General features: G+C 44.0%; 1 protein-coding gene across 1 annotated transcript in view; it reads left to right on the top strand.

The window, feature by feature from the left end:
• Positions 1-17,392, top strand: part of TRPA1 (transient receptor potential cation channel subfamily A member 1) — an 85,144-nt gene extending 67,752 nt beyond the window's left edge. The window contains exons 23-27 of the mRNA XM_050940674.1: positions 746-928; positions 2,217-2,285; positions 13,905-14,015; positions 14,617-14,714; positions 16,182-17,392. Of these exons, the coding sequence (XP_050796631.1) occupies positions 746-928; positions 2,217-2,285; positions 13,905-14,015; positions 14,617-14,714; positions 16,182-16,380 (660 nt within the window). The 3' untranslated portion in view covers positions 16,381-17,392. The remainder of the gene's footprint in view (positions 1-745; positions 929-2,216; positions 2,286-13,904; positions 14,016-14,616; positions 14,715-16,181) is intronic.
• The last annotated feature ends 5,496 nt before the right edge of the window (positions 17,393-22,888 follow it).

Here is a 22,888-nt window from a genome sequence, read left to right as displayed (position 1 = left end):
CAGGGGGCCATTGTTAAAAAAAGAGGAAAAAAAACTAGATAACCTAGGTTATTGTATCTAGATAATTGTACCTTGACATTGATATTAGGTAAAATAATGGAAAAGCTGACACTTGATTTAGTCAATTAAGAATTGAAGGATAGTAACATGATTAATACCAGTCAACAAGGTTGTATGGAAAATACTATAGGTCTTGTTAAATGAACATGGAATCATTTTTGTACAAAATTATGTTTGGTTGATACAGGGGTATGTGTTGATATAAGATACTTAGACTTTTGTAAGGTATTTGAACATAGTGCCCTGTGCAGCAGAGAAACTCTCAAGTTCGACTGTCAGAAGTCCTTTTACACTAGCACAGGTGGGAGCCCAATTTGTCCCTACGTGAACATTGTAAATAAAAATAGAATAGGAGAGAATATCCTGATTCTGTGTGCCCTCATTTCTCGCTAGCCAGAAGTTAATCCACTCCAGAAGTGCATCACTCGAGTTTGAATCTTTCGGCATAGTATTTAGGATAATAGTTTTTGCAAGGCTGAATAGTCAATGGAGTTGCACCAGTTTAAACCAGCAGAAGATCTGGCCCACTCTATCTTGTATTTGTAAATTTTGCATAGCTATGTGCAAGTTTTAAATACACCACAACCAATATTCATGAATTGAGAATCTGAAAAAAAAATAGAGGTGACATTACAGATTTTTAAAATGTTCCCATTTACATTGCCTGCATTATTTCTTTTTTCAGCAACATTACAAGACTCCGCTCCTTTCTGTAATGCAGACATTTGCTATGATGCTGGGAGATATTAATTATCATGAGGCTTTCCTTGATCCACTGCTAAGTGATAATTTACCCTATCCGTTCCTGAGTTATGCAGTTCTCATTGTCTTCACCTTGCTTATTCCAATTCTTCTTATGAACTTGCTGGTAAGTATTTCATATAGTAAAATATGGAGATTTGGGAACATTGCTGTTTATACACATCATTACTGGATAGGATCATTTGTGTATGTGCACGCTGATTTGCAGCAAACTTTGTTCATTAGGTAGCAACATTTTTTTTTTTTAAGAACACATTGAGGTGTTTCCTTTTGCCTTTCTCGGGTTCTCTTTTCTCCACTCTTCCATCATTTTACTTCCTAAAACAAGTGTTTTTCTGTCATTGCTACAGAACAAGTTTGAGTATTTATGTATTTAGAGCCAGATTGTGATGGCCCTTGTGCAACTGCAAAGTATAAGGTGGCCATGCAAGAAGCCAGCCCCTTATGTTGCCCTCCCTCACTACTAGCCCCTATGTTCCATGGAGTCCAGAGACTACCGGTTCCTCCCCCTCCCTTGGGAAGCAATGAACCCAAAAAGGCACAAGGAAGGAAGCAAGATCATGGCCCCATACCATCTGACAGAGGAAAAGTGACACACCACGGAGAGCAGCCTTGTACCAACCAGTTTGTGCCCCTTACCCATGTCCATGGACAAGCCCCAGCAGAGACTGTGCCTGTCTGAGGCATAGTTTCTCCAGTGCTCCTCTTGAACTAATGTGGCTTCACAGTGACCCCATCCAGGACATAAAAGCCAATATCTAGTCCTAACTGTAGTAATTTACAGCTTGATGTTCTTAGAGTCATATTTAAACAAATTGCTTAAGCAAATCTCAGCGGGTTTTATTAAATAAGTGAACCATTTATCCCACTGGAAGTATTGTTAAATGCTAAATGGTAGGACTGATGTAAATAAAAAGAATCAGCAAACTGGAACTGTAGCAAAGAGAGTGTGTGAGAGAAAATATTTAATATCATTTTTGCCTGTGCCCCATTAAACAACATGTTTGATAGGAAATGATACAAAGACTTTTATTTTACAGGATGGTGGCCTGATCCTGCTTCAACTGAAGTCAATAAAGCAATAAAGGGCCTTAAAGAAGGTGTATTAGTTTTTGAACGGTTCTTAGAAGTAGTTAAAAAGAGCATCAGTGATAACCAAATATAATTTGCTAAGAAAATGAAAATGCCATTAAACAAACAATTAACTTTCTTGATTATGGATTTTAAATATGGACAAATCTTCTGTGTTTAGTGGGGAAGTGTTCTGCTGATACAATATGATTTAGCAAAAGGCTTTTCAGATCATAATACCAGTGAGGAACATAATTTAAACCGCCCTATGTAAAAAATCAGGTAATTAAAAATACTTGTTTGATTCTATGTTGTATTTTTAGATTGGTTTGGCTGTTGGAGACATTGCTGAGGTGCAAAAATATGCTGCACTGAAAAGGATTGCAATGCAGGTGCGTAGTGTGTGTTCGGTTTGTAGGGTGTAAGTAGCAGATATAAGTGCTTAAATATCTCCTTGAAAGAACTGGTTTATTTAGCATTAATATTATTGGTCTCTAGTGTCATTTTTAGGATCCTTTTTATCACTATGGTAAAATTATATTCAAACGTCTCTGTAAGCTAGGTAGGTTGACGAGTGCATTCCATCCTAAATCCCAGCTTTTGTTCATTTGTGTAACTATACAAAAATTCCTTATAGGATGAATTTTTTCATGCTTTTAGCTAAAAATAAATTGTTAAAGTAAGTTTGAACAGCCAGTTCAGCCAATTTTAGTTATGTGAGCATAAAAGCCAAACGTAGTGGTGTAATTTGGGGGGATTTATTGCTTTCCCTTTGAAGGGAAGAATCTATTTAGCTTAAAAATAATCAAGATGCATGAAAATGTGAAGGACCCCAGATCCCCTGCAACATGTCAGAGGCTCACTCAGTTGGGCAGAGGCTATGTATTGAGACACATTATATGGTAGCCAATGACACTGATTAAGGGACTCAATTCAAAGGTATTTAGATGCCTAAAGATGCAGCTGGTGGGGTTTTCAAAAGTACATGAGCACCTAACTCATTTATGCACTTCTGGAAACTGCTCTATGCACCTATCTGCATCTTTAGGTGCCTAAAATCCTTTAAAAATCTAGGACTTGGGGCTTGTTTACTGGAGTAAGGCAGCTTAGGTGACATAACTTCGTAATGTTTTCACTTAAGAAATCTACAGGTCTGCTGCTTGGAGTTCTGTACACACATTTATTTAGAACTCAGCCCACCTGCCTGTAGATTGTATGATCACTAGACTTCCACAAGTGGAAACATGAAGAATATGCAATTGTCAAATAAGAAATAAAGGTTTCTTATCATTAATTGTAGTTCTTGGAATGTATTGCTTCTGCAGCCTCATACTACCTTGGAGTTCTACTTCTCTAGGGCTCCAAAGTTTGGTGGAAGGAACCGAGGTGATTGGGAGTGTACCGCTGTTTTGTAGTTTCAGCTTTGAGCAGTCAGGAACTCAATGTCAAGAGGGGGTGCACATGTGGCCCTGATTTGCACTGCTTTCTAGAAAGATCCCAGAGCTTCGCAGTGCTGCAGCATATATCCCAGAAGTGTGCAAAGGCAATACACTCAAAGAACTACACATACTGGTGAGTAACCTTTTCTTTTGATGCTCACAAAACTCACAATTAGCTGAACTGACTATGTTCAAACTTATTTTAAAAGTTTGCTTTTAGCTTACGATATGAGAAATTTCATCCCAGAAGGAATTTCTTTTGCTAGAGATACAAATGAGGGGTTTGGGATGGAATACAGAGGCAATTCTTGAAGAAGAAATGCGTGTTTTGCACTTATCAAGTTATTGGTTGGTGTGATGAGGTGTGCACCCCACACCATCTCTGATAGGGATAACGAGGGTCTAAGAGGCCAATTAGTTCACTTTGCATCATCTGAAAAAAGGAGGGCCAAGGTTAATTGAGAGTGAAGCCCAGATGGGGAAGGGCAGGGCCAGCGCTATAAAAGCCAGAGGCTGAAAGCAGAAGAGGGCTGCAGGGGAAGGAGTCTGCAGTTGCTCCCTGGCAGGCCTCCAGGAACAAAGAGGAAGTGCACTGGGAGAGCAAGTCCTGGCATCCTGTACTGGAGTAAGGAGTCTGGTAAGAGGCCAGGAGGCAGGGCCGGTGCAGGGAAGTTTCACGCCCTAGACGAAACTTCCATCTTGCAACCCCCACGGCAGCTAACTCAGCCCCCCCACCCAGGCAGCCCCCCCCCGCAGCAGCTACCCCCCCACACACCACGACAGCTAACCCCTCTCCCCCCCGTCTTCCCACGGCAGCTAACCCTGCCCAGGGAGACTCCCCCTGTGCCCCCACGGCAGCTAACCTTGCCCGGGGAGACTTCCCCCCTCTCCCCGCCCCCTGCCGCCACAGCAGCTAACCCTGCCTGGGGAGACTTCCCCCCTCTCTCCCCCCCCCCCCGCCGCCACGGCAGCTAACCCTGCCTGGGGAGACTTCTCCCCTCTCCCCCCAACACCCTGCCACGGCAGCTAACCCTGCCTGGGGAGACTTCTCCCCTCTCCCCCCAACACCCTGCCACGGCAGCTAACCCTGCCTGGGGAGACTTCCCCCCTCTCCCCTCTACACCCTGCCATGGCAGCTAACCCTGCCTGGGGAGACTTCCCCCCCTCCCCTCTACACCCTGCCATGGCAGCTAACCCTGCCTGGGGAGACTTCCCACCCACTTCCCCCTGCCCCCACAGCAGCTAACCCTGCCTAGGTAGCCCACCCCAGCTCATCTCGGCTCCGCCTCCTCCACTGAGCACGCTGGCGCTGCTCTAATTCTCCTCCCTGCCCAGGCTTGCGGTGCTGATTGGAGGAGCCTTAGAGCTGGGCTGTGTGCTCAGCGGAAGAGGCAGAGTGGAGGTAAGCTGGGGCGGGGAGCTGTTCCCCTCTGCGCCTCTGTCATAACATTTTTCCCAGATCTGGACCTTAGCGTCCAAAATATGGGTGTTAGCATGAAAACCTCCAAGCTTAGTTACCAGCTTGGACCTGGTAAAGCTGCCACCAGCCAGGAATCTATACAGTGCCTGGTGCACTGTGGTCTCCCCAAAACCTTCCCTGGGGGACCCCCAGACTCAGATTCCTTGAGTCTCACAACAAAGGGGAATAAACCATTTCCTTTCCCCCTTCCGGGTGTTCCCTCCCTGGGTTCCTGGAGAGATATACAGAAGCAAACTCCGTGAATCTAAACAGAGGGACTCCACCTTCCCTGTTTCCAGTCCTGGAAACACAAGTACTTCCCCCCATCACCCAGAGGGTATGCAAAGTCAGGTTAGTAAATCTAACACAAAGAGATTTTCCCCCATGACTTCTTCCTCCCACCAATTCCCTGGTGAGCTGCAGACTCAATTCCCTGGAGTCCCCACTAAAGAAAAACTCCAACAGCTCTTAAAAAGAAAGCTTTATATAAAAAGAAAGGAAAAATACATAAAAATGGTCTCTCTATATTAAGGTGACAAATACAGGGTCATTTGCTTAAAAGAAAAAAAATGAATAAACAGCCTTATTCAAAAAGAATACAATTCAAAACATTCCAGCAACTACACACATGTAAATACAAAAGAAAACAATATAAACCTTATTGTCTTACTACTTTTGTACTTACAACTTGGAAACAGAAGATTAGAAAGCCAGGAGACAGAAAGATCACTCTCAGAGCCGAGAGGGTCAGACACAAGACAAAGAACTCCCACCCAAAACTTCCCTCCACCCAGATTTGAAAAAGTCTTGTTTCCTGATTGGTCCTCTGGTCAGGTGTTTCAGGTTACTCCTTTCCAGGTGAAAGAGACATTAACCCTTAGCTATCTGTTTATGACACGCCCCCCCAAATTGCAGACAGTGGGGAAGCTCACTGGTGGTGATTTCCTCCTCGAACTTTAAAATAAACAGATTAATACAACACATGCACCTTTACGTATACCACTAAGTATATAACTAACAGACTTTTACATTTTAAGAACACTTTTTAACTACTGGATTCTGGGAAACTCTCACGGGAGAGAGCATCAGCTACTTTGTTAGAAGCTCCTGAGATGTGCTGAATTTCAAAATCAAAATCTTGGAGAGCTAAACTCCAACGAAGAAGTTTCTTGTTGTTCCCCTTGGCAGTATGAAGCCACTTTAGCGCAGCATGGTCAGTTTGTAGCTGGAACCGCCATCCCCAAACATATGGGCGTAGCTTTTCCAGGGCGTACACAATGACATAGCATTCCTTTTCACTGACTGACCAGTGACTTTCCCTCTCAGACAGTTTCTTGCTGAGAAACACGACAGGATGGAAGTTGTGATCTGTTGCTTCCTGCATGAGAATTGCTCCTATACCACGCTCAGATGCATCTGTGGTTACTAGGAATGGCTTGTCAAAGTCCGGGGCCATTAGCACGGGGTCAGACATGAGCGTTGCCTTAAGTTGGGTAAAGGCCTTTTGACACTCATCAGTCCACTTAACTGCATTTGGCTGGGTCTTTTTGGTCAGGTCAGTCAGTGGGGCAGCGATTTGGCTGTAGTGTGGTACAAATCGCCTCTAGTACCCGGCCAAGCCTAAGAAGGATTGAACCTGTTTCTTTGACTTTGGGACAGGCCACTTTTGGATAGCATCCACCTTGGCCTGTAGGGGGTTTATGGTTCCTCGACCCACCTGGTGTCCCAGGTAAGTTACTCTGTTTTGGCCTATTTGACACTTTTTGGCCTTAACAGTTAGTCCGGCCTGCCTGATGCACTCAAAGACCTTTTCCAGGTGTAGTAGGTGTTCGGGCCAGGAGTCTGAAAAAATGGCCACATCATCGAGGTAGGCAACTGCATATTCTCCCAGTCCTGCTAGTAGACCATCTACCAGCCTCTGGAAGGTGGCGGGTGCGTTTCGAAGCCCGAAAGGAAGGACATTAAATTCATACACTCCCGCATGGGTGACGAATGATGACCTTTCCTTGGCAGGTTCATCTAGCGGTACTTGCCAGTACCCCTTGGTTAAGTCTATTGTAGAGATGAACTGGGCATGTCCCAACTTCTCCAATAGCTCATCAGTGCGTGGCATTGGATAGTTGTCTGGATGAGTTACCGCATTTAGCTTACGGCAGTCCATGCAAAAGCGTATTTCCCCATCTGGTTTGGGTACCAGAACCACTGGAGATGCCCATGCACTGGTAGATGAGCGGATTATACTCATCTGTAGCATTTTCTGGATTTCCCGTTCTATAGCAGCTTGGGAATGAGGAGACATCCGGTAGGGTGGGATTCTAATTGGGTGAGCATTACCTGTGTCAATGGAGTGGTATGCCCGTTCAGTCCGTCCTGGGGTGGCTGAGAACAATGGGGCGAAGCTAGTGCACAGCTCCTTGATTTGTCGCCGCTGCAGACGTTCCAGGGTTGTGGAGAGGTTCACCTCTTCCACGCCACCGTCTTTTTTCCCGTCGTAGTAGACACCTTCAGGCCACTCAGCATCCTCTCCCTGGACTGTAAACTGACAAACCTGTAAGTCTCTGGAATAGAAAGGCTTGAGAGAATTAACATGGTACACTCTGGGCTTTAGTGAGGGATTGGGAAATGCTATGAGGTAGTTCACAGTTCCCAGGCGCTCTTGGACCGTGAATGGCCCTCCCCATGATGCTTCCATCTTATGGGCCTGTTGTGCCTTCAAGACCATAACCTGGTCTCCTACCTTGAAGGAACGTTCTCTGGTATGTTTGTCATACCAGGCCTTTTGCTCTTCCTGAGCATCCTTTAGGTTTTCTTTAGCAAGGGCTAAAGAGTGTTGGAGGGTGTTTTGTAGGTTGCTTACAAAGTCTAGAATGTTAGTCCGTGAAGAAGGCGTAAACCCCTCCAACTGTAATGGCCCCTTAACCTCGTGACCATACACAAGTTCAAACAGTGAAAACCCTAAACTGGGATGTGGTACATGCCTATAGGCAAACAGCAACTGCTGCAACACTAGATCCCAGTTATTGGAGTGTTCATTGATGAATTTACATATCATGGCCCCCAAAGTTCCATTAAACCTTTCCACCAGGCCATTGGTTTGATGGTGGTACGGGGTGGCAACCAAGTGGTTTACCCCATGAGTTTCCCACAGTTCTTTCATGGTCCCTGCCAGGAAATTAGATCCTGAATCTGTAAGGATGTCGGAGGGCCAACCTACCCTGGCAAAAATGTCTATTAGGGCCAGGCACACAGTATTAGCCCTGGTGTTGCCTAGAGCTACTGCTTCCGGCCATCGGGTAGCAAAGTCCACGAAAGTCAGTATGTACTGCTTTCCTCTGGGTGTCTTTTTTGGGAAAGGACCCAGAATATCCACAGCTACTCGCTGAAATGGGACCTCAATTATGGGGAGTGGCTGGAGAGGGGCCTTGACCTGGTCTTGGGGCTTTCCCACTCTTTGGCATACCTCACAAGACCGGACATACTTGGCAACGTCCTTGCCCATCCCGTCCCAGTGGAAAGACTTCCCCAATCTGTCTTTGGTTCTGTTCACCCCAGCATGGCCACTGGGATGATCATGGGCTAAGCTTAAGAGCTTCCCCTGGTACTTAGTTGGAACCACCAACTGTTTTTGTGGCTGCCATTCTTCCCGGTGTCCACCAGAAAGAATTTCCTTGTATAAAAGTCCTTGGTCTATAACAAACCAGGATCGATTAGAAGAGCTGAGAGGCGGTGCGGTGCTCCGTGCCACCGCCCAAGCTTTCTGAAGGCTGTCATCTGCTTCCTGCTCAGTCTGGAACTGTTCCCTTGAGGCTGGGGTCACCAGTTCTTCCTCAGACTGGGGACTTGGGCTTAGTCCCTCTGGAAGCGATGTAGGTGATGGGGTTGTTTCCGTTGCTGGTGAACCGCTCTCCGCTGATGCACCTGAGGGTATTTCAGGCTCTGGTTGAGCCTTTTGGGTATGGCTGTCTGTTGCTTCTGCCAGTTCTGGCTCGCTGGCGCCCTCTGGCTTTGAGTTTGAAGATGTGGTTGCAATTGCTGGTGCTGGTTGCTGTTCCAGTTCCGGGCCTGGGACTGGAGGTGCTGTGGCTGTTTCAGTGGTTGGCATGGAATCCGGGTCCACTACCTCTGTCTGGGTCTCTGGTAACACAGATGGGGCATCTGTGGACGGTTCAGGAACAAGAATGGGTCTGGAAGCTTGTCTGGTTTGGCTGCGTGTAACCATTCCCACTCTCTTGGCCCGCTTCACCTGGTTGGCCAAGTCTTCCCCCAGTAGCATGGGGATGGAATAATTGTCATAGACTGCAAAAGTCCACATTCCTGACCAGCCTTTGTACTGGACAGGCAGTTTAGCTGTAGGCAAGTCTACAGCTTGTGACATGAACGGGTAAATTGTCACTTGGGCCTTTGGGTTGATGAATTTGGGGTCTACGAAGGATTGGTGGATAGCTGACACTTGTGACCCCGTGTCTCTCCACGCACTAACCTTCTTTCCGCCCACTCTCAAAATTTCCCTTCGCTCCAAGGGTATTTGAGAGGCATCTGGGCCTGGGAATCTTTGGTGTGATGGTGGTGTAATGAATTGCACTCGGTTTGGGTTCTTTGGGCAGTTGGTCTTTATATGTCCCAGTTCATTACACTTAAAGCATCTTCCAGCTGACTGGTCACTGAGTCGAGGTGAGTTACTGGAGACTGGTGAGGTGGAAGAATAGGGTGTCTGTGGCTTTCCTTGGGTTGTAGGTTGGGTCTTTGGTTGCCCTCGGTTGTACGGTTTATTGTCGGTGTGCCCTCTGGGGTATTCGCTCCCCTTGACAGTAGCTTTCTTGCTTTCTGCCACTTCCATCCATCTGGCTCCAATCTCCCCCGCCTCGGTGAGATTTTTGGGTTTTCCATCTTGTATGTACCGTGTTATGTCCTCAGGAACACCATCCAAGAACTGCTCCATTTGTATGAGGAGGTGCAGTTCGTCTATGGATTTAACATTGTTTCCTGATATCCAGGCCTCATAATTTTTCCCAACGTAGTAGGCGTGTTTGGGAAATGACACATCTGGTTTCCACTTTTGGGTTCTGAAACGCCGTCGGGCATGATCCGGGGTTATCCCCATTCTGTATCTGGCCTTGGTTTGAAAAAGTTTATAGTCATTCATTTTCTCCTTAGGCATTTCAGCTGTCACCTCTGCTAAAGGTCCACTGAGCTGTGGCCTCAATTCTACCATGTACTGGTCTTCAGGGATGCTGTACCCAAGACAGGCTCTTTCAAAATTTTCCAAGAAGGCCTCAGTGTCATCACCTGCCTTGTAGGTGGGAAATTTCTTGGGATGTGGAACCATAATTGGCGAAAGGTTGTTAGGATTGGCTGGAGCACGCTGCCCAGCCTGCGCTAAGTCCAGTTCATGTTTTCTCTGTTTTTCCCTCTCTTCACTTTCTTTTTGTTGTTTTTCCATTTCTCGGTGATGGGCCACCTCTTCTTCTTCTAGTTTTCTGTGGTGGGCTGCATTTTTGGCTTCTTGTTCTCTTTTATGGGATGCCTGTTTGATCTGTTCTTCTCTTTCTTTCAGCTCCACCTCTTTTTCTCTTTGTTCCAGTTGTCGCCTGTGGTCTGCTTCTTTGATTTGTTCTTCGGCCTCCATGTTTGTCTTGGAAGGCATGGTTCCTGTTTTCTTGTGTTGGGGTGCCCTCTTGTGTTGGGGAGCCCTCAGTTATTGTCTGAACTGATGGCTCTGTTGCCTCCTGGGGTCTGCCTAGCAACAGTGCCTTTTTCCCTTTCTTCCTCTAGCTAATCTTTTAAATGTAAAGTAAACCAGAAAACCCACTTTATTTGCATGTGTATTGCTGGATACTTGACTCACAATCGGAGTGCTATTGTCTGACAAAAGACCCGTTTGTCACAGCTTAATGGTTCCTTGCTTAATATGCAAGCTACTGCCAGGAGAGAACAGAAAAAAAAATTCTCTGGTTCCTTTTAAAACCAAACCCTCTCTGCTTAAAAGCCCCTAGCAGAGAAAAGAAAAATATAATATTCCTACTGGCTTCTGGATCCTATCTATCCCACCACTGCACACCATGTCATAACATTTTTCCCAGATCTGGACCTTAGCATCCAAAATATGGGTGTTAGCATGAAAACCTCCAAGCTTAGTTACCAGCTTGGACCTGGTAAAGCTGCCACCAGCCAGGAATCTATACAATGCCTGGCGCACTGTGGTCTCCCCAAAACCTTCCCTGGGGGACCCCCAGACTCAGATTCCTTGAGTCTCACAACAAAGGGGAATAAGCCATTTCCCTTCCCCCCTCCGGGTGTTCCCTCCCTGGGTTCCTGGAGAGATATACAGAAGCAAACTCCGTGAATCTAAACAGAGGGACTCCACTCTCCCTGTTTCCAGTCCTGGAAACACAAGTACTTCCCCCCATCACCCAGAGGGTATGCAAAGTCAGGTTAGTAAATCTAACACAAAGAGATTTTCCCCCATGACTTCTTCCTCCCACCAATTCCCTGGTGAGCTGCAGACTCAATTCCCTGGAGTCCCCACTAAAGAAAAACTCCAACAGCTCTTAAAAAGAAAGCTTTATATAAAAAGAAAGAAAAATACATAAACATGGTCTCTCTGTATTAAGGTGACAAATACAGGGTCATTTGCTTAAAAGAAAAAAAATGAATAAACAGCCTTATTCAAAAAGAATACAATTCAAAACATTCCAGCAACTACACACATGTAAATACAAAAGAAAACAATATAAACCTTATTGTCTTACTATTTTTGTACTTACAACTTGGAAACAGAAGATTAGAAAGCCAGGAGACAGAAAGATCACTCTCAGAGCCGAGAGGATCAGACACAAGACAAAGAACAAAGAACTCCCACCCAAAACTTCCCTCCACCCAGATTTGAAAAAGTCTTGTTTCCTGATTGGTCCTCTGGTCAGGTGTTTCATGTTACTCCTTTCCAGGTGAAAGAGACATTAACCCTTAGCTATCTGTTTATGACAGCCTCCCCCACCCCCGTTTACTGTGGGCAGCCCTCCCCGCACGCCCCCCCACCCAGCTCACCTCCACTCCACCTCCTCGCCTGAGGGGACCTGTAGGCACCCCCAACCACTAGGCGCCCTAGGCAGCCGCCTAGTTTGCCTAAATGGTTGCACCGGCCCTGTCAGGAGGGGTGACATAGCCACAGGAGTCGAGTAGGTTTCAGAGGTAAATCCAGAATCAGGAAAGAGAAGATAAGAAATAATCTGACTCCAAAGAGAACGAGACCATGGACGAGAAACTGAAGGATGGGGCGTCAGATGGGTCGAATGCTATTCCCCAGGCATGGTCACTAGAAGTCACCCAGTGACGTGTAGAGCACAGTTGGTTATCAGAAAACTCAAATCTGTGTTTTGAAACTTCAAATGACCTATGTGACCTTTGCCATGTTTGACAAAAACATGAAATACCCATGCTATGAATAACTGAAATGAGCTGATATAGTATTTCATGTTTAAAGAAATAAGTATACATGTTCAGTATTTCCTTAATAGTTCAAATGGATGAGAGGGTGCAGTAGAGTCCTCAAAGGGCCAGAACCCAGTTTCCAGTCTCTCAGCAGCAAGGACTTTCCATCCAGTTCCTAACTTTTGTATGTGGCTTATCCTCACCTCAGGATTTTCAACATCTTTAGTCTCTCCTTACTTGGGGGAGGGGGGAATGAGGTTTATGCCCCTTCTGCAACAAGAGCAGTTGGCAGGAGATCCTGGGCCCTCCCACTCCACCAGGCTCTGAGCCAGGGCCCTATAAAATGTTGAACAATTTGGAGTGCTCCAGAGCTTGCCTCCCTGGGTCATTCCTGCCATCCATCTCTCCCAAAGTCTCCGAGTTAAATATAAAATAGCAAAAGAAAAGACAACTAAACCTTCAGCCCTAGTTGGCCTCAGCGGGTAGGCCTCTTCCCCACAGTGAGGCTTCTTCAGTGTCCTTGTTCAGGAGCCCTCAGGGTAAGTCTGTCTTCTCCCCAGCCTCTTCCCTTCTGAGCTGAGTGGCTCCCTTTTAAGCTTCCTCTCAAGCTGGAGCATGCGCTGCAGGCAGACTACCTGGGTCCAGTATTGTCTGTTAACCCCTGCGGGCACAGGATGGAGTTTATACATCTCATCACAGAGGGATTCATCACACAGCAGCAACAGTATAAAAAGGCCCAGTGGAGCCCTGAATTAAGCCAAGGGAGAATTCCTGCTGGTACCAGTTTTACACAATGCAGCTTAGGTTACCCTACAGTGGCCCTACCATAGACCCATGCCCCCTGCATGTCAGGGCATCATAATACCCACTTCGACATATGAATGGTCTCAGATCCTACCACTGTGTCAAGTACCCAACCACCATCTTATTGCAGAATCTCTCCTAATACCTATTATTACTAATCCTATTAATAGTTCTGCAAACCCAACCTCTTCAAGTGATGGAAATTCTCTCTGATCTAACCTTCTGACAACTGCATGATCCTCCCTGAATCCCACTGAAACCCTCAATACCAGTCTTTCCATCTTAGCTGCTTACATAGCCCTCATCAGCAGAGTATCTGACAGCCTCATAATTATTGATGTAATAACTCTTACAATACATCATTAAAAAGCAGGGAATTACTAGTATTCCTATTCTGCTGTTGGAAAGCTGAGGCACAGAGACAATAAGTGACTGGCCAGGGTCACACATTATGTCTGTGGTAGAGCAGGGGATCCAGGTCTCTGAAGTCTGCATCCATGGCCTTAAGCACAAAGCCATCCATCCTGAGCTCTGAGACTGAGATTTACAAACTATGCTGGACTCCAGATGTTTTCCCGCCCACCCAGCATCCACTAAACAAGTGCCTCCAGTGACTTTTTGTGTTCTTTCTCTATAAATATTTTACATTTGCATTATTTTGCTATGACTAACACATGACTTTTCCCCTTTTTGGCCATAACAACCAGCTTTACATATTATACATTGGATGAAGGTCTACATTTCAAAACAATGAAGCAATTTTTTTTAAACCTATTACCAAAATGAGTAGGACATTTGCATCATCCGAATATGTATTTAGATCTAAAGAGAATTGTATTATGCTATGTTAATTACTACTCTAAATGTAAAAATATGTTTAGGTTCATCTTCACACAAATTTAGAGAAGAAGCTGCCATATTGGTTCCTAAGTCGGGTGGACCAGGAAACAATCACTGTGTATCCTAATAGGCCAAGATACTGTGGATTTATGGTAAGTTGATGTATCCTAGAGTAAAATGCTGACACACGCTTGGGGCTCTGTTTTTCATGGACTGAAGTCAATGGGAATGTTGTCATTAATTTTGCTGTGTGCAGGATTTGGACCAGAGGATACAATGTTGTCCTCATTAAAGTTAATGGCAAAATCTTCCATTGACATCACTGGGCACAGGGTTAGGCCTCAAACTATCCACAACAAAAATAACATAACTTTGAAGAAACTAAATTGTGATTAAGCAACTGTAGTTGGTCATGAGTTTTCAAGGAAGTGTAACCATGTGGGAAGCTTGGCAGAAAAAGACGAAATATGAGATAAACTAATTCAAACAAGGGTAATAGTTTAATGACCTGCAGCACAGAATATTTATCTCCAGACTTTGAGGGAACATGTTATTTTGCTGGCAAAGTGAACCTAGTTGTTTTTAGGCCAAATACATTTTCTAAGCCAAAGTTATAAGGGTGCTAAAATATAGCTTTATGATAGAAGCTGCAACTTTCACTCTGGAGAGGAGAAATTGCTGCATTTGTCTCCCTTGGGTTTTGTGCATCACTGTAATGTCTGAATTGTAATGTGTAAACAATTTCTTGTTTAGAGCGTGTTCAACTTTTGCTTTGGTTGTAAAGACTCTGTCACAGATGCTCAGAGTGCTGACACAACTTTAGAACTGGAAATTTTGAAGCAGAAATACAGGTATTTATTTTTTGTTATTTTATTTCTGCACTAATAAGTAGAATCAGCATTGTGAATATATTTTCAGTTAATGCCAGTGTCATAGCACTTAGATTTAATTTCACTTTATGAGTACAACACTATCTAAGGTACTCAGATGGCCCTCATCATGTAATATCTGAATATTTCACAATATTTAATGTATTAGATGCACAACAGCCTGGTGAGGTAGTGAAGTCTTATTGTCCTCATTTTACAGGTGGAGAACTACGGCATAGAGACACTAAGGTCAAGACTTTAAAAGATATTTAGGCGTTGCTGCATTCAGCATTGTAACCTCTAACTGATTTAGGAGGCTAAATCTCATTTAAAAAATGTGGGCCTAAATGACTTGCCAAAGATCACACAGGACATCTGTGACAGAGGAGGGACTTGACCGCAGGTCTTCCATGTCCTAGGCCAGTGATAGATCTCAGTGGTTCAGGAGCCAAATTAGTGATCAACATTACCCAAAAGAGCCACAGTAGTGTGAATTCATTGTGTCAATTACTATATACTTGGTCAGTCTTTCTGCTGTGCGTGTGTGTGCGTGTGTGTGCGTGTGTGTGCGTGTGTGTGCGTGTGTGTGCGTGTGTGTGTGTGTGTGTGTGTGTGTGTAATAATAAAAAATTCTCACAGCAAAATGACTGACCAAATATTCTACAGTTGGTACTTAGTAAAAGGATCCAAACTGGTTAATAATTAAATCTCACAGTATTTTAATATCGTGTGCCACAAAGAGCCACAGGAAACACATTAAAGAGCCCCTTGCAGTTCCCGAGCCTCAGTCTGAATATCACTGTTCTACCACTGGACCACCACTGGAGTTTTCAAAACACTTATTCAGTAACTCATGGGGGACAGTTTCTGGAGATGGATTCCATTTTTGTAATTAGTTGCTTTTGTTAAATATAACAAAAGCACGTACATGTCAAATTGCATTCTATAGGGCTAATACTAAATCCTCAGTAATTCCTTTGGGCTAGATTTAGTTAGGCAAGTGCCAAAGCACTTTTGAAAATCCTCTAGACACCAATCTGCCTCTTTAGGCATCTAAATACCTATTAAAATCTGGCCCTTTTTACCTCAGTGGGACTACACAAATGAGTGACTATTGTGGATAGAAAGGTCTTTGCAGGATCATGCTCTGCAAGTGATAATTCTACTTCAGGATGGGACAGACCTCTGCTCTTGTATTTAAATGTACAGTTATATAGCACTTTTCTCAAGGACCATGCAGCTCATTTTCCAACAAAATATTCCTGAAATGGGGGAAGCACCATGGCATGAGATATTAGATATACTCTAGGGAACTTTTTTTTTCTTGGCAGAGGAGTGAACTTGATGATCTAGTAGGTCTTTTGTATCTTTAATGTTTATGATTCTATGAAATCTGCTGTAAAACTACATTATAAAATTTACTCTGTGTATATACTTCTTTTGTTTTAGGCTTAAGGATATGTCAACGCTCTTGGAAAAACAGCATGAGCTCATTAAACTGATCATACAAAAGATGGAGATAGTATCAGAGGCTGATGATGAAGACAGTAAAGATTTATTTCAGCATAGGTTTAGGAAACAGCAGTTAGAACACATGAACAGTAAATGGGATACTGTGTTAAAAGCTGTAAAATCAAAATGTCCCTAGCTCTAGCACAGCTGAAAACAACAACTCTTTCTGAACATGAATATCACATCATATATCACCTGTAAAATTGCTTCGCTTTAGACTCTCCTCTCCTCTGCCCAAGTGTAATGTTAATGGTATTCACATCATGTACACAAGTATAGAACAGGTTACTAATTAGGGTTTACAAGAGATACAATAAACCTCTTAGCTTTGTATTTACTGACCTGTTTTGCTGTTATGAACATCTTTTTTGATGCATTCAGAGTATACTAATTCCTATAATAACCTGACTTTGTGGGACAGATGAGTAAAGGAATCACTTTATGTAAAAAATCATTTAATGTAAAACAAGAAGCTGAGCCAGACTGATTTCATTGGGAGTTTTGACTGAGTAAGGACTGCAGGATCAGGCCCTGAAAGGTACAAAATAAATGTAAGATTGTGAACCTGTTGTGCAACTGAAAGGCCAGATTCTGCCATCAGATAAGTACATCCTAAAGTACAAACAGCAGAATGCAGAATTTAATTCTGTCAGTCACTTTGAACTATTGTCTCTTGTACATAGTACGTTTAAGGTTTATCTACACTGAAACTGGCATGGTGCTTTCCAGCACAGGTGAACAGACTCACACTACTGCTGCTCCAGCTGGTGTGCTAGAAATAGCAGTGTGGCCATGGCACCGTGAGTGGTGGTTCAGGATAGCCTACCAAGTCCAAACCTGCCCAACCCACTGGGTACCTAGCCAAAGCCTCACAGAGCTATCCTGTATGTGTGTACCTGGGCTGGGAAGCATGGTCCCAGCTGCATTGTAGACATACCTTTACTCTTGGTTCTACCATAAGAACTCAGCTTGTTAGCTTAATCTGCACTTTGGGTCTTGTTATTTATTTACAGAATATAAAATGCATTATGTGGAATACAGTAATATACATGTAGGTATGCTATAAATGTTAATTACACTTTACTGTTGAAATGTTGTACTGTATTTTCAGTTTCAGAAATGGTAACAATAAATTGCTTATGTCTGTATTTGGTGGTCACCATCAGTGCTCTGCCTTTGTGTTGAGACATATTTTACTTTTAGCCTTTGCACATCATTTTACACATTCTCTAAAGAATACCTTATTATTCAGGTAATGATAAACTAAGTTCTGGGAATGATGTCATACAATGTAGAACCTCACTAATCCACACAAAAGGCAGGGCACCTCAATGCAAGTTAATGGTATTTGTGCTTTAAAACTGCCTAGAGTGAGGTAGCATAGATAGCATCACACTATGATTTCAGTGAGGATATCACATCACTCAACACCTCTAACTCAAAACTGGCTATAGTCCAGAGCTGGAGCTAGTTAGTATCTGCTCAACTTCATACTCCCTGACGCTGCTGCTGAGTGAGAACAGGGAAAGAAACAGGTTCTCTCTGTTCTCACAGCTATTCTGCTGGGACTACCAAAGGTGAAGTGCAGTCAGATGCTGGATTGCTGAAGATTCCTGTGGGAGAACAGGAAGGCTCAGGAGGGCCATGTGCCTCTGCCCTTCAATGGCGACTCTTACTGAGCCATTGCTGCCTCTTGAGTTCTGTGGCCTGAATCCAGTCACAGGTGCAAGTAGACGCAGCTTCTATTGATCTCTTATTCTGAAGATGGAGGACATTTCCCAGCTTTGCCCCCTCCTCTTTTCCTCCTGCTTTCAAGTTCAAGTGGTGACCATTCTCCTAAGAGCTGCTTCTGTAAAGATGTCTAGGAATCTCTTTGGAGATTGCTCATCGGGTGGCTCTTCACTCCTAGAGTGACACCCCACAGACAAACTCTGGCAGCAGTGGGTCAGATTTTGAAACTAGGGTAAAATCAGGCATCTTAATTCATAGTTAGGCATCAAAATAAGTGGTCTGGTTTTCAAAGGTTCCAAGTACATGCAGCCTACACTGACTAAACAGAGCTATTGCTTTAAAATAGAGCTAGTCAGAGCCAGGAGCCTGCAAGTCCTGGAAGCCCTGAGAGATCCAACTCCAATCAAGTCTGTCCTCCCTGCTATGAAGCCAGGGTCCATGGCTCCAGAGCCCTGCCATGTGGCCTGCTCCAGGGCCAGGGACCCTGGACTTGCAGGATGTGGGGCTCCAGGGCAGTCCTGCCATGTGGTCTGACTGAGTTGCTGAGCATCTGTAATTCCCACTGATGTCAGTGAAATATGGGGATGCTTGGTACCTATGAAAATCAAGCCACTTTTTTAAAACTATGAAGTTAAGTATTTAACTTCAGCCCACCATGTATGAAAATGTTGGCCTAAGCCAGTGGTTTTCAACCTGTGGTCTGCAGACCCCTTGGGGTCCACAGAAGATGATCATGAAAATAAAGTTTCAGATCCCAGAAAAGGCATTCCATTTTCTGATCCATCAAAGGTATGCAAATCCCCTCCCCCACCCCCCCAAGGGCAAAAGCTGGAAGTGTTGTCAGTACCATAGAAGCCCACAGTTTAATGGCCTTTCTCAGACTGTGTCCAATGCCAGGCTCAGCACATACTACTATACCCCATTTATAGCTGACTTCTGTCCAGTCAGTTTTCAGTCTAAGACTTCTATGGTAGGGGTCCTCGGACCACAGGTTGAATTTCCAAACCTCCATTCAAAATATTTTAGGGGGTCTGCCAATGAAAAACCACTAGGCCTGTGAAAAGCAGAGGACAGTCATTTGCTGGTTTTGGCAGTCTCTCAGATTAACACTAGATGGCAGTGAATGACAATATTTCTGAATGCAGTGTAGTTATAGTTGTGTTGGTCCCAGGATATTAGAGAGACAAGGTGGGTGAGGTAATATCTTTTATTGGACAAACTTCTGTTGATGAGTGAGACACACTTTCGAGTCACGTGAAGCTATGAAGAAGAGCTCTGTATGGCTCAAAGGCATGTCTCTGTCAGCAATAGAAGTTGGTCCAATAAAAAGTATTCCCTCACCCACCTTGTCTCTCTAATATTTCTTAAGAATTTTTGATCTTTAGAATATTCTTTTAAGTGAAGCAGGGAAGCAACACAGTTACTTCAAAACAGAAGCAATCACTATCTGAAGTTTTACGTCTTGATTCTGTAAACCTTTTGTGTGCAGACTTCAGAGAAGTTTGCACGCAGGGCTTTCAGCAGGAGGGCTCTTAATCAGTTTTAACTTTTAATTTGAAACATTTCATTTTCATTCTTTTATGTTCTTGTCTTGTACTCACTTAGCAGCTGTCATTATGGTTGAAAGTATGGATAACCATGTCCATCCCTCCCGTACACACATCCAAGGCTAACCCCAAAGCCATTCTGAGGATTGGCTGGCAGAGAGGACCGTTTGACTGATGTTGTTAGCAACTTCCCAAATCTCCAAGTGGTTTAATTTTATTTTATTTACTGTGACCTAGACATAGCAGGTTCACAGCCAGATGAAATTTATAGCCACAGCTCTTCCACAAATCAGAGTGACAACACAGCTTGGAAATCCAGGGCGGTCCCAAATTCCATAGTTTGCTCCAGAATCCTGAGCATCAAGGCACCAAGAAAAGTAGTGATTTTGCGGGGGATAAAAGCTTTTATGACATTTAAAAACAGTTTGAGAAGGCAAACATGATATATAATGTATACAGTCATTTTACACATACACTCACATGTAAATCATTATTTAAATTGTTTTGTACTGTTTTTGGAAGCCTGGCTAGTAAAAATTGTCAAATGTGTTGTTTACTTGGGCACCTTACATACAGATCTGTGTTTAAGCAAGTATTAAGATCCGGTGATGCCAATGGGCCAATAATCCTTGGAGGATGTTTTTTTGGTGGTGGCCCCAGCATGTGGTGGCACAAAAAAAAATAGCAATTTCAGTTCTAAGGGAAAAGGGCCAATACTGATTGGAGGTGTCAGGAAAGGTTGTGTGGCTAGGGCATCTGGGGAGCCTGCTGATTCAGTAGTGCACCAGTTAACCTCCTGCCAGGGGAGCTCCTTTGGACCCCTGATAGGAGTAAGAGCTGCCCACATCTGGTAGAAAACCTATGGAGGTCAATGGCAGAAACACCTGAGATGCACGCAGTTCTGCTGGCAGAGCCCCATGTAATTCCTGGTGAATTTGGGAGATGGTAGGGCCCTGACACTCCCTTCCTCCACAGAGACTGTGTGCACTGATGCACTGGTGGTGGCACAGCAGCTGTGCTGCCTGACAGGCACAATGTGTCTGACAGTTCTTGCAGAGGTGGTGCACCTCCATGTGCTCCAGTGTGAGCTGTGGTTTTAGGCCATAAGTTAGCCCCTCAAAGTGATACAGAAGGGCTCATTATCATTAGTTAGCCCTAGGAATTGGCTTGCGGAGTTTTGAAGCAGGGAAGGTGCTCTAGTGTGATCTAGCAGTTGTGGGACCACTTAGGACAACTTTCCCCGGTGTAGGGAAAGTTCTGGAAGAATCAGAGTACAGATGTGATGCTTATGCAGATTTAGAGTGAAGTCTGTAGCAGCGTGGTTGTTGAAACCAGAGACTTGGCTGCCTAGGGCATGCGCCCAGGAGGTGAAGCAGAGAGTTGCTGGTAAGTTCAGACTGATAAAGGACTCTGATCATGTGAATTAAATCAGCCAGAGCAATAAAATGCTTCCTCCTGAGAACTTCTGAAATGCCCTTATTTAGCAGTGGAATAGATTGAGACTATTTTAGGACCAGAAAGCCTAGTAAACATAGAATTTCCTGCTTCAGCTCACCTACTTGGTGATGTCCATTATAAAGTGCCATCTTCCGCTAATGGCACTAATCACAAGCTGCACTGAAGGCAAACCACAATGCCCCTCTGCCATGTACATTGGCCAAACTGGACAGTCTCTACGCAAAAGAATAAATGGACACAAATCTGACATCAGGAATCATAACATTCGAAAACCAACTGGAGAACACTTCGACCTCTCTAACCACTCAGTTGCACAGACTTGAAGGTGGCAATTTTACAACAAAAACCCTTCAAAAACAGACTCCAAAGGAAGACTACTGAACTTGAATTAATATGCATATCTGATACAATTAACTTAGGTTTGAACAGAGACTGGGAATGGTTGGGCCATTACACTAATTGAATTTATTTCCCCATGTTAAGTATCCTCACACCTTCTATGGGTCATCTTGATTATCACTTCAAAAGTTTTTTTTCTCCTGCTGATGATAGCTCATCTCAATTGATTGGCCTCTTGCAGTTGGTATTTCTACTTCCACCTTTTCATGTTCTCTGTATGTATAAATATCTTCTTGCTGTATGTTCTAGTTTGTGCATCCGATGAAATGGGCTGTAGCCCACGAAAGCTTATGCTCAAATAAATTTGTTAGTCTCTAAGGTGCCACAAGTACTCCTGTTCTTTTTGCAGACACAGGCTAACATGGCTGCTACTCTGAAACACAGTGATTTGGCCTCTCTGTTTGAAAAGAAATATTCTGCATCATGTTCTCCCTAATCTCATGCATAATGCCGTTGATTTTAATACATCCTTCATATACAGCATCACAAAACACTTCCTGCAACACGTAGAATGGAGAGGGAGAGCATGTCTTACAGCACTGGGTTGAGTGCCCAGCAGAATGCAGCAAGGGGAAAATAGCATACAGCAGGAAGAAGAGTCAGAGAATGGGCACCTGAATAGTATAAGCAGGTAAGGATGGAAGAACCTCTTTTTTCAGGCTACTTATCTTGAAGGGAGGATGGAAAGATGCATTCATGAAGAAATGCCCATCATACCATACAAGGTTTTAACATGCAAATGGGAATCAGGGACCAAGTTCAAACTAATGGAGTGAACTGTTAAGCAGGTAGATGAATGTAGTGTCAGAGAGGCATGGCAAAGCAAGTCCACAGAGAGTTTCCGAAAGCAGGAGAGTAGTTTTGTTCTGCATTTTGAAATGGATAAGAAGCCTGTCGTGGTGATGAAGGATGACGGGAGAAACTTGACTCCTAAGTCACACAGTTGCCTGGCTGCAGCATTTGGGATTCCCTATAATGTAGAGAACAGGGAATCAGAAAGTCCAAAAAAGAAGTTGTCAAGTATCAGAGGGGTAGCCGTGTTAGTCTGGATCTGTAAAAGCGGCAAAGAGTCCTGTGGCACCTTATAGACTAACAGATGTTTTGGAGCATGAGCTTTCATGGGTGAAGACATGCATCTGACGAAGTGGGTATTCACCCACGAAAGCTCATGCTCCAAAATGTCTGTTAGTCTATTAGGTGCCACAGGACTCTGCTGCTTTTACAAAAAAGAAGTTGTTACAGTAACTCAGACAGGAAATGATTAAGGTGTGTACTAAGGAGTTCAGTAGAGGTAGATTCAAGACAAGGATGAATTCTGGTCATGTAAACAAGGGGGCATTAAGAAGATATGAGAAGGAGGTAATAGAGATAAGGAGATATGGGAAGAGAAATAGATTCATGGTCAAGTCTGATCCCAGGAGTTTGGGAAGCAAAGCTGAAATCTGGGATAAGGAACATGATTTGGGGAGATGAAATTGTATTGATGTACCCGAAAGGAGGATTGCATTC

The sequence above is a fragment of the Gopherus flavomarginatus genome, chromosome 2 (assembly GCF_025201925.1).
Source record: "Gopherus flavomarginatus isolate rGopFla2 chromosome 2, rGopFla2.mat.asm, whole genome shotgun sequence".
Lineage (NCBI taxonomy): Eukaryota > Metazoa > Chordata > Testudines > Testudinidae > Gopherus > Gopherus flavomarginatus.
The sequence above is the reverse complement of the archived record's forward strand: the minus strand, read 5'-3'. Positions and strand labels throughout refer to the sequence as shown.